The sequence below is a fragment of the Danio rerio genome, chromosome 9 (assembly GCF_049306965.1).
Source record: "Danio rerio strain Tuebingen ecotype United States chromosome 9, GRCz12tu, whole genome shotgun sequence".
Taxonomy (NCBI): domain Eukaryota; kingdom Metazoa; phylum Chordata; class Actinopteri; order Cypriniformes; family Danionidae; genus Danio; species Danio rerio.
This window is the reverse complement of record NC_133184.1, coordinates 29010162-29022238: the sequence shown is the minus strand read 5'-3', so window position 1 is coordinate 29022238 and position 12077 is coordinate 29010162. Positions and strand designations below refer to the sequence as shown.

General features: G+C 37.5%; 2 protein-coding genes across 2 annotated transcripts; both read right to left on the bottom strand.

Annotated features, from left to right (window-relative positions):
• Positions 1 to 379: 379 nt before the first annotated feature.
• On the bottom strand, positions 380 to 5269 carry LOC103911657 (uncharacterized). Its single transcript, XM_009304761.5, has one exon. The coding sequence runs from the start codon at positions 3649 to 3651 to the stop codon at positions 658 to 660; it is 2994 nt and encodes a 997-aa protein (XP_009303036.3). The 5' UTR covers positions 3652 to 5269; the 3' UTR covers positions 380 to 657.
• A 42-nt stretch (positions 5270 to 5311) lies between these two features.
• Positions 5312 to 10488, bottom strand: slc10a2 (solute carrier family 10 member 2). Its single transcript, NM_200358.1, is given in 6 exon segments — positions 5312 to 6048; positions 6147 to 6304; positions 8530 to 8705; positions 8787 to 8875; positions 8963 to 9081; positions 9942 to 10488. Coding segments are annotated over 6 exon segments (1086 nt in total). The 5' UTR covers positions 10322 to 10488; the 3' UTR covers positions 5312 to 5884.
• Between the last annotated feature and the right edge of the window lie 1589 nt (positions 10489 to 12077).

The following is a 12077-nucleotide window of genomic DNA, read 5'->3' as shown; positions in this document are numbered from 1 at the left end:
TACTATAGCACCCAATGCAACCACAAAGTGACGTTTGAAAAACAAATAAAAAAACAAGACATACAAATAATTTTCTTAAATTATTAACCACTACTCTTAAAACTCATTGCACTAATCTTAATATTGTAAATACATGTCTGTCAAATAATATTACAAGTTTGGGAATGTGGGCATAATATGGTCAGTTTACAGTAAACTGGCACATGCATGAGAAATACAAGGCTAAAACTGTGCTAAAGAAAGATGTTCTAGTAAACATCTGAATAAATGAACTGAAATTAGTTTGCACAAACACACATGCAAATGTACATCCTGTTTGCTGCAGGATAAATACATCAAATGGTCAACTTATTGAAAAATATAGGAAAATAGACTATTGTGAATTCACACTGAGTTTATTAAGCATGTTATATAAAAGTAAATTATTAGAAAATAGTTATTACTTTTAATTACAATAAATGTTTGAGAAAACAAGTAAAATGCAAATTAAACAGTTGCTTTCTTCTTCCTTTATATTCAGTTTTAAAAAAGTTTTAAAATGTTAAAGGCATTTTCTTTAAGCATCAAATCTAATAAACTTTTACTGAAATATTGATCACTTTGCAAAAGAAAGTTTGTAATTATCTTTAGCAACTTCACAATAAACAGAAGGAAAGTCTAGTTGGCTTTATTAGAGCTCAGTTTACACCACAACCTGTCCCAGAATGCATCATGCATCTCCGGCTCCTGTGGACAGTCCAGATAGGTCCTAGTTTTTACCAGCCGGGCCAGTCTATGATGAGAGGAAAGCAGGCAAGATGGAATGGTTTCTAGGAAGACCAGGATAAGAATGTCTCTGTGTTCTACCTGGAGCCGGTAGGTGGCCAGCTGCATCTCCAGTGAGCACCAGTTGCTATTGAGGTAGTTGCGACTGACGAGACAAAGAGTTCGGCGACTTGCATAGATGCTGTCTGTGATGTTTTCCACAATGTCGTGTCCCAACTGAAAGTCCCGACTGTGCAGACAGAGACGCAGAAATGGAGGCCCGCGCTGCTCTAAGTTTGGAAGAAGTTCCTCTATGACCCAGTGCTCATCCTTACCGCTGTAAGACACGAAAGCATCATAGCGGTACTGCTGTTTCTCCTTCATACGCAAAGCCTCTCGAAACCATCCATTGGCGATGTGATAGAATGGCTTTAAGTACTGGCCAACAAAATTATACATCAGGACCACAACAATAAAGATGCACAAAAACACAGAAGTGCTGGTGAACAACACAAAGTCAAGGTCAAATAAGCAGTTCTCCTTGACATAGCTGACAAAGTTGAGTTGGTCAAATTCATTACCAATAAAACACTGCAAATTTTGCATGCTGGGGTTTGACACGACAACCTCCACCTTCCTGTTGTCCTTCACCCACGAGAACAGCCATGCATTATCACAACTACAGTACAGATCTATGCTATCAATATGGATGTATTCCAAATGAACAAGATGTTCCACAAAACTTTGTAGAATGTTAACAGTATGTTTTGCGGAAAGCAAAAGTTTTGTCAGTGCCTTTAAGTCCTTGGTCAGACTTCCATCTAGAAAGAAAATTCTGCAGTTTGACAGAATCAGAGTCTCCAGTTTTGTCAGATTGTGAAACATTATGCCCGTGTTCGGCTGATTTGTAAACTCAATGTTTCGCAGTTTTAGAGTTTTTAAATGAAAAAGCTGATTGATCACAGACAAGTCTCCAATGTTGTCAGAGAACATTGACTGAAATTCCAGACTGACGACTGATGGCACATATTTCCCAATGAAATCATTTTCACAGCTCATATATGCTGCATGTATCTGAAGTTTGACTACAGATGTTAAAAGTAAACTATTGCAGTCCTCAACAATCACATATTGACCTTTGATGTGCAAGTTTAGCCCATTATTCAGTGTGGTATTACTCCCGATCATAAGGTGCATTGGTCTCAGTCCTGAACTAATGAAAACATTACTCAAATTGGATGGAATTCCTCCAAATATATCAGATAAATGCAGCTTGATCAGTGACATGTTAGGAGGGAAGTTCAGATCTCCCAACAGAAGTGAGCTAAGGTTAGTAAAATGTCCAAATGATTTTGGCTCAATGTAAATTATTGGATTTTCTTGGAGATCCAGAACCAGCAGTTCATGTAAGCCACTGAATGTGTGTCGATGAATAGAAGATATTTTGTTTTTACGGAGGTTTAACTCTTTCAGCTTGTTCAATCCAATGAAAGCAAAATCCTCTATGACAACAATTTTGCTTGAGGTAAAGATCAAAGTTTCAAGATTTGGAAAACACATAAATTGGTGAGAAACTATTGTATCCACCTTCTTTAATCGAAGATCCATGGCAGAAAGATGTTTGACTGTTTGTGGAAATGAAGCACACAGAGTTTGGAAATCATCTGATCTGAGCACATGCTTATATATGCTAATAATGGTGAGGTTGCTGAAAATCTGGAAAACACAATTTACATCTAAGAGGTTTGCAGGATATAAAATTGTATCAAGCATTACATCCTTAATATTTTTACAGCCACCAGAAATATTAGTATGAGTTGGCCAAAAGTTAGTTGTTTTATACTTAACTTGTATAGAGTTAATCCCATATAACTTTGCTGCTGTACACAAGTCAGCAACATTAAGTAAATCCACTTTAAAATCCAAAGTTTTGATTTTATGCACTCCAATTAAAGAAAGATCTCTGAGGAAATCTGTGCTTGAAACAGAAAAAACAAATCTAGAGAGCTTTCCAAAAACTTTTAAAGCCCCCTCATCTACATGCTCTACTGTTGCAAAATGCAAATTCACCTCTTCAATATTGAACTCAGTAGATATGTCAGATGTGTTGAAAACAGAGCAGTTTGGGTACTGAAGTCTTTTTAACAAAAATTCCTTTAGAGTAAAATGCTTCAGAGTCTTAACCTTTGACAGCCGACACAAAACCTCAGACATGTCCCTCAAACATACATTAGCTAAAATTAAGTTTTGCAAAAGAGGAATTGTTTCAAAAACATTTGATGCCAGTAACGACAAACTATAGTCTGAAATAGACAAACTGGTAAGTGACGGAAGGTGACTGAAATCAAGAGCTACTTTACTGCAGTTTTCTGAAAAGTTGTAAGATATTGTTAGTGAAGTTACGTTCGTCAATCCATTAAAAGCTTCTGGAGGGATCTCTGAAAAGCATCCAGAAATTGTAAGTTGTTCTAGAGATGCAAAACTTGAGAACGAGTTTGGAGCCAGGACACCATGACAGCCTCCGTCCATATGAACAAAGAGATTTAGTAGGTTTGCAGGAAGTCCTTGAAGGTCTTCTTTTATGTCAGTGACACTACGGCATACAGTAATGTTCAGTTTTGAAGCAGAGGATGCTTTAACAGGAAATTCTTCCCCATCACTGTAGACACGACATTTTTCATTAAGCCAAGAACAAACACATGAAGTCTTCAGAAATAGGATGACGAATCCGAACAGAAGAAGCATCTTCAGTTCCACAATGATCTTCATAGCTTCTTGCCTTGCTGTTTTCTCTCTTTCACTGGAGTCAAGTAACCATGTAACTATATTTATAGAAATCAGAAACTTCCCCTTTTTGTGCCTGGATTCTAGAAATGTGTTACACTTAGATGGCCAAAAATGCTTCATTTCACATTGGTTTTAACGCATCTATTTAAAAGCTTAAAGAAATAGCTTAGATGGAGCTGAAAATGTTGGTCATACTTTGTTTTGATGGTCCGTTTGATGAATTTAAGTTACATTGTATCTACATGCCAACTAGTTTTCAACAGATTTTAAGTTGGGGTTAGTGCTAGCTGACATGTACTTGCAAAGTTTCTTATAGTCAGTTAAATGTCTGTTGAAGGAGCAGTATTAACAGATATTAAGCAGACAGTCTATTAATACTAAAATGAAAATAAAGTGAAAATTTTAAACTCAGTCACCATTTATACTTGTCCTTCAACAAGTGTATGATATGAGAAAGTCATCAGACTCAAAATCGTGACCTTAAATTGCTAGATTTCTTTCCACAATAGAAGCAAGTTGTTACATAATTTAAATATGACAAGTCATCTTTAAGCAAATTCCAAGGTGATGAAATGTTTTGTTAACGGATCGTGTAAACCAGAGGTGTCCAAACCAATGACTGTAAAAAATATGGACGACGCGACAGCCCTTTTTCCCATTGAACGCCTTGAGGGCAAAACGCCTGCTTGACGGGCACAAACTGTCGCAAAAAACTGCTGAAATTGGAACCTTGACATGCGCAGAAGGATTGTCTGATGGAGCCAGAGGAGGAGCCGCGAAAATGAGCAGAGTCAAACTTCCAATCAAACGCTTTATGTAAAATCAACTACGCCCCCCGAACTTCTCAGCATGCGTTTGCTGTCATATCAACACAAATGGATGTAAAAACGTTAACAAATATGAGGGTTTTATATATTCAATCGCGCCAGCTCCAGGCCGCAGCGCATAACTTACTCGCGGCGTCGCGGGCTGATTCCGGCTCGCATGCGGCAGCGCCTGCTCGCTCGGCCGCCGCATCTGGCTCAAATGACAATTGGGTAGTGAGTCCAGGCATCCGGAGTAGGTCCAGCAGAGGTAACGTTAGTCAGTCTGAGCTCTAAGAGATAAGTCTCCGGCAGGCGAGAATCTAGCCGGAACTGTGTTTTGCTATCTGGGTGGCTAGGCGTGTATCAGCAAACTAATAAAGCCCGAAAAAAGCCCTGAACTTAGCGAATAAACAGTGTTCCACCAGGATCATGTATGTCAGAAACTATAGTTTACTGCTGAACTCATTTTGTCATGGTAAAATAACACAGAAATCGAATAATAACATTTCAGTCTACTTCAGTCTCCTGCCGAAGCTCAGACGCCGCGCTTTGAGAAACTGTCAATCACAGCTGTCAATCACGATGACACGCCCAGCATTAAATTACTGCTAAAAACAAACTGTTTACAAAAATGAAGATCTGCACCTATTTCAGCATAATAACCAGTGCCTTAATCGACCAGAAATATCTTTCGGGACATTTTATTGCAAGTGTAATATTTTTTTTTATTTGGGCTCAAGTCTCCTTCATTAACACGGAGGAGGCGGGCTTTATGACTTGTACTGCAGCCAGCCCCCAGGGGGCGATCTAACGGCCGAGACCCTCACTCAAACCAAGGCTTGCGGCACACTTGGTCCAAACCCGGTCCTGGAGGGCCAGTGTCTTGCATATTTTGGTTCCAATCCCAATTAGAAGGTTAACACACAGCCAATATATCCAAATAATAACCAAGCAAACTCTTTGGTATGCTAACATTGCATGTTTAAATATTCCTTTATTCAGGGTGTTTTGCATATAAATATAACACATTAAAAAGTAAAACACTGCATTAAAACTTTCAACAGCTTTTACATGGTAATTTATAGCAGTTAAATGCTTAAAGCAGTTTTAAGACCATTACAATTATGTGTATACAAAGTAACATTTGAATAAATTAGCATATGTTCAACTTACTGTATATATGCACCGCATGTTTCCCTAAATTACTGTAAACTGCTTTATTACACCAGCGATGGAATAAAATGTATTTTTAAGAAGATCTAAGAAGGGAGTATATTTTTAGCAATCCTTTCACACATGTACACTGACTTACAATGTATTACTTAAATGTTGCAGACCCAAGACAAAACACAATCTAGAGAGACAGAGAGTTTTGCATATATAAACAGGTAGGCAGACTCATCAATTTTGTTCTGTCTACTTTATAGCATTTGAAAGTGCATTCATTGGTTTTGACTAGGGTTGACTCTTGAAATAAGCTTGAATAGCTTGTTCACAGTTCATGTCAACAGAAGGTCAGCGCCGGCCCACTAGCAGAGCGTTTAAGCTCACAATTTTGTACCTTTGTCTTTGTTTTGATTGTTGCCATTTTCATCACAGCTAAAACCACCATTCTCCAAGCTGTAACTGTGCTTATCGCAATCCTCAGTGGTGCCTTCCCCATCCTCCTCCACCAACGTCTGATGTCTACAGCGCTTGATTGAGTAATGAACTAAAAAAATGGATAAATGCAGTGAATTTCAGGATTGCCAAACAGGCTTATCTCTATAAACTACAGCTTAAAATCAAATCAACTTCTTAGTTACTTACTTGACACTGCAATCCCAGCCACAACCAGTTGGAAGATACTGTAGATTAAGGGAAACGCGAACATGACCTCAAGCTCTGCAGGGCTAAAGGACAACTGGGTAATAGTACTTGCCAGCTGGGCGTTCTGCATGCCTGTTTCTAGAGCAATGGTGCGGCACCTGCAATCACGTTCACAAGAAGTTAACCATTGAAGAGAACAGCACAAGTGTTTTTTTTTTATTTTGCCACCTTTATTGATGCCTAGAACACGTGAGCTAACTGCTCTGTGAAACACTAAAGAATACACAACGCATGTTACTCGTATGGTTTCGAATGGGGAAAAGTGTAACGGTCAATATAGCGAATTAAGCCCCGTCTACTATACAGAAGCCAATTGTTGATCGCTATAGGCTACTTTCACATCTGTGGTTCATTTGGGCCAGAGCAAGGGCAACAAATGATACACTGTAGCTTTTTTCTGCCGTTTTTGGGTCCTATTCACACCACACTGATTGCTTTGGTCCGAACCAGTTGAAAAGAACCAAAATGCAGTAATGTGACACATTGCTCATTGGCCAGATGTTATTGAACGCATTTCCTAAGCTGTTTTTTGATTGGTCAGAATAAATGTGCAGGAAAATGATAATTTTACTCCTGCAAGAAAAGAAAAAAAAGAAAGGTAGACACAAAATGTCGCTTTTTACTATAGAGGGTCGACATCGCTGGCTGACTGTATCCCGGTCATAGTATACTACATAGTTTGTATACATCACTGTAGACCACAGGTGTCAAACTCCGTTCCAAAAGGGCCGCAGCTCTGCACAGTTTAGTTCCAACCCTAATTAAACACACCTGATCAAACTAATTGAGTCCTTCAGGCTTGTTTGAAACCTACAGGTAAGTGTGTTGGAGCAGGGTTGGAACTAAACTGTGCAGGGCTTTAGTGCAGGAATTAAGTTTGACACCCCTGCTTTAGACAAACTATACATTTTAGGAACAAAGCGTGGCTGCGGCTGGAAAACAATTTTTAATGCATTGCAAATGACGAAGGCGCATCGCAAGTCAAGTCAGGAGGAGGCGTGGATTAATTTTGCTAAACTGCAAAATGGTCATCTATTGGAAATATTACCAACAATCCAACAGCTAATGTTTTACCCTCCCTCTCCCTTTCTCTCTGTTTAAAATTGTTGATAAAGCTCTGTCAACAAACATTTTTCCTCCAGATTCCATAATATACATCGCATTGTTCCGCTTCAGAGTTTGTTTGAAAGCGTACTGAAACCACCTTTTCAAGGAGGCCTCAGTATGCTTTTTTGGTCCACTTTTGTTGGGCACTAGAGTAGGATTGCTATATTCATACCTGCCCAAACAAATCGCACCAAGCGGGAAAACAAACTCTAATGCCATTCAACCGTAGTAAGAAAGGAAGGTGTGAATACACCCATAGACTGACGTTTCTCTGGGGGAGAAACTCGGACCAGATGTGTGCTTTGACGACAATTTAGATTGTGAACAAACACACTGGAATTTTATTGGTGATTCCAAATATGTAACATAATCATAATTTGGCAAACAGTTTTGGAGAATTTGATGTTTCTCCATTTAGACAGAATGCCCACGCGACGTTTCAAAGACGGCCGCCAAGTGAAATCATTTGCATTTAAGGGACTTTGGAATCACTTGTTGCTTTCATATGGACATCTTTAATGTCCAAACCTACTACACTGCTTCCACTTTATCAAATTCCCTGACTTTTATGGATTAAAAATCTGCATATATATTATATAATATTAAAATAATACCAATTATATTAAAATGGTTTTAGCTTGAATAGAATTTTGTATGACTTAAATAGTGACTGTGAGAACAATAATGGATAATTTACACATTACTTTTTGCATAGCTGTGAAGTGATCTCTTTTCCAAATTTCATAACTCAAAAGTTTTTTGTCATCGTTTTTTTTTTTTTTTACACCCAGTCTAAGAAATGGTAATTTTAAAGTCAAAGCTATCAAAAATGTATGTTATCCTGGCATATTAGCTTTAGTTTAACATATTTAACAAGTACGGCTTGGAGACTGCTGCCAGATGTGCAAAATGAACAAGATGGAGCTGAAAAATAGCTATTTAAAATATATAATATAAAATATATTTATCTTTAACATATTTTTTTTTCTGAAGACATTTTAAGCATATGTATTTTTAGACATTTAAACATTTCATGCAACTTCACTAAAGTTTGACTTTACTAATGGCCAGAAACACTTCAACAAAAAAAGTTCTGTGGAGTTACACAATTTATGACCATTAAAAGGTGGAAAAACAGTTTGTACATCACTAGATTGGCTACGCCTGAGGCACAGCTCATGGCAATAATTTCACTCAAATTGTTGTAAATTTTTACCTGTGCCAAGGTTGGCCCACAAAGCGTGCCAAGAGGAACCCTAAGCCAAATCCAATAAATGGATAAATGGTACCAATGATCCAAAGTGAGGGAGCAATGGTCCATGAGGACTGATAAAGCACACCACCAATTACTGCAATGACGATGATGAGGACAATTCCCACCACAGATCCAACCTGTTTATAAAACAAGCATGAAGTCACACAGGATGCATAAGGATTTACAATAATAATAATAAAAGAAATAAAAAAACTCACCTTGAGGATCTTTTTGGCAGCTTTAGGCCACTTGTGTTTCACTAACATCCCAAGACCGACAGGCACAAGCAAACTCACCAGTGTGATCCCTTGAAAAAAACGGTACAATTTAGGATACAACTCCTATGTCCTAAATATATAAAATAAAAATAAAAAACAATGTGCGGTCATTTTACCAATATTGTCGTAAGGAATCTGAATCGCATCGCCTGCAGTCCAGATTGTGGTGTAAATGAGCAGACAAAGAGGCATCATTCCCAGAGCCAAAATTGAAGAACACGCTGTCATGCTGATGCTATGGGTGGCAGAAAAGATGTTTTATTATACAGTTACCAAAACTGCTTCTGTGTTATCTAAATAAATGTGCATAATTGGATTATACATACTCTTCTTATTAAGCGACTATAATGATTAAGCGCTATTTCACCATTTTATATTTAGCTATGCTTTATAAGTAAAGAAAAATGATAGAAAAAGAAATTTCTATAAAATATTTCACAAATTTCTGTAACAATACTTTAAAAACTAATAATAGATTAAGGCTTTAGTTAGGCTTATTATAAAAGTAACTTTCCCACATTGCATATTATTAGCCCATACTAAAATAATACAATAAATATACAAAAATAAGAAACTATTATTTCCGAAGATAAAACTGAGTAACCAGATACAATTACGTACACAAGATTAGCTGACCACTTAAATTGAGTAAATCAGCTTTTAAAATGGTTAGTTGATTTAAATTAGGGTTGAGTCAAGAGAGTAAACCCATTGCCTTAATCTTTTTACATAAATGAACTATGTGGATAATTACAAAACATAAGTTAAATTAACTTAACAGTTCCAAATTACAATAGGTTTACTTTCTTTTTTTAGGTAATGTCAACTTGTTGCCTTTGAAGCAACAGATTTAGTTACTTTTTTAAGTAAATAACCACTTTTTATAGTGAGTATATAGCTAAAAAGTGTATTTATCTACTAACAGTATATAATACAGCATATTTATCTACTAAATAAATGAGCAAAGTAAAACACAAAAAAATTATAATAAAAATCCTGTCATGTTTGGAAAGCACTTTGGGTTTTGCAATGTCTTCAGTGCTACAAACATTAAAAAAGAAAAATAAATCGAAGTAAACAGATTGACTTTCTCACCTTAGGTCCATGTCTCCATCAAGCCAGTAGCAGAAAACATTAGAGCTTGATCCTCCAGGGCAGCAGCCCATGATGATGATGACCACCGCCTGGACTGGCAGCACGTTGAAAAGCAATGAAAGTATGAAGGCTGTGAAAGGCATGATGCCAAACTGGCAAAGGAAACCTATAAAAATGCCCCAGGGTCTGCGAACGTGCCCCCACAGTTTTCTAGCCTCAACAGTGCAGCCCATTGAAAACATAACCATGGCCAACATGACGGTAATGGCAACGCTCATCACAACGCTGAGAATGTCGTTGAATGGATCACGGGGCACCAGGCAAGACGTGCCCGTGCAGATGGTGGCATTCACCGGGCAGACTGGCTCTAATGTGCACATGGTGTCAAAAGTGAGTGATCAAAAGTAGGATCCTAAAGGGATGGAGGTGTAGATTCCAATCCAGAGGCTGCAGAGCAGATGTTTCTCAAAGAAAGTTAGCTACGATTTCAGAGCGTTTCTATACATTTCTTGTTGGTTCCCTGTTCTCTCCATCCACAGTGACAAAGAGTGAACTCTATCACTTACAGCTTTAATATGTGCCTGGGGTCTATAAAATTTAGAGGAAAAAAATGCTGAAAAATAATTAACTCGCTGCAAATGTTTTATGGGGTCAGTGTCCAAATGCTAACACATGAAAGACAGAGTGAGTGAAAAATAAAGAATGCCATTGTCAAAGTTAAGTTTAGGCATAATAAATGAAATTGCACCCTTATGCCATTTTATAACATTGTGGTACTTAAATTTTATTGTTTTTTCTCCTGGTACAGCCCTGAACCATCACCACCACGCTGTTACTAAGTGCCAATCAGTCCCAATGGTGAACATGCGTCAGAAGTACATGAATCGAAAAAAAGCCATAAAGCGTTTTTTTTCCTTTTAAAAACCCTTTAGTAACTAAAGGAATGTATATGATACCTCACCAGCAATGCAGTGCAAAAATGCACATATACCTTCAAATAAAAGGCACAAAGTTCAAGGAATGAAATAAGAAACATTTTGTTTAAACTCTATAACATCTGTAAAGACACTTGAGCACAAAGTTCATTGATGGAATTGGTGCATACTGTACTGTTCTCTCAGGGTATGTAAAAAAATAAAAACATAAAAATTAGATCTGCTCATCTAAACTAATCAAGCCCCATTTACAACTCAACATGTTTTAATTGGTGTAAAGCTTTTAACTCTGGATTTTGAATCTCTGCTCTAGTGTAAGGAAGGCTTTTTCAGACCAGAGGCCATATACGATACCACCGTAATTAGCCAGAGTAACTTTGAAACATTTTGACTTTTAGCCGTAAAATGAAAACAAAATTTAAACAATTCATAAATATGAAGTACTTCCAAGAATTTTTTTTATTTTTACAAATTTATAACACTTAGTCTTTGCTTGGTTTAGGGTGTCTGTGGGTTTAACACATTGAGAGGATTTTTGGTTCTGTGATTAGATATTCTATGAATAGGTCAGTTTTTAGTTAATATGTTAAAAGAACAACTGATCTGGAACTGAGCTACAAGGATCATTTAGGAATGAAGATTCTTTTGTTTAAAATTGACAAGAATCTTCCACAACGTGTCACGGTGGTGCAGTGGGTAGCATGATCGCCTCACAGCAAGAAGGTCGCTGGTTCGAGCGCTGGCCGAGTGAGTTGGCATTTCTGTGTGAAGTTTGCATGTTCGCATGGGTTTGGACCCACAGTCCAAAGACATGGGGTACAGGTGAATTGAATAAGCTAAATTGGGCATAGTGTACGTGTGTGAATGCAAGAGTGTATTGTTGTTTCCCAGTTTGTAATTTTTTACACTTGAATGAATCAAAAACTGAAGTACTGGTATTTGGCCTTCCAAGCCTTCCAAGTTAAGTGACTTAAAGTTTGACAAGCAAATAAATTCAGTCGTCAAAAGTGGTTTCTATCATCCATGGAACATTGCTTCAATTGTACGCCTGCAGCTACTTCAAAATGCAGCTGCTCTGAGACAAAAAAAAATTCCAGTATCACGCCAGTTTTATCACCCCATTCACTGCCTCCCAGTCCAATTTAGGATACAATACAAGTTATTGTTATTTGTTTTTAAAGGTTTGAATGGTCTGCCACCT

Bases quoted from the DNA above. Each gene is read 5' to 3' on its own strand.
- LOC103911657 (XM_009304761.5), bottom strand. From the start codon at position 3,651: ATGAAGCATTTTTGGCCATCTAAGTGTAACACATTTCTAGAATCCAGG.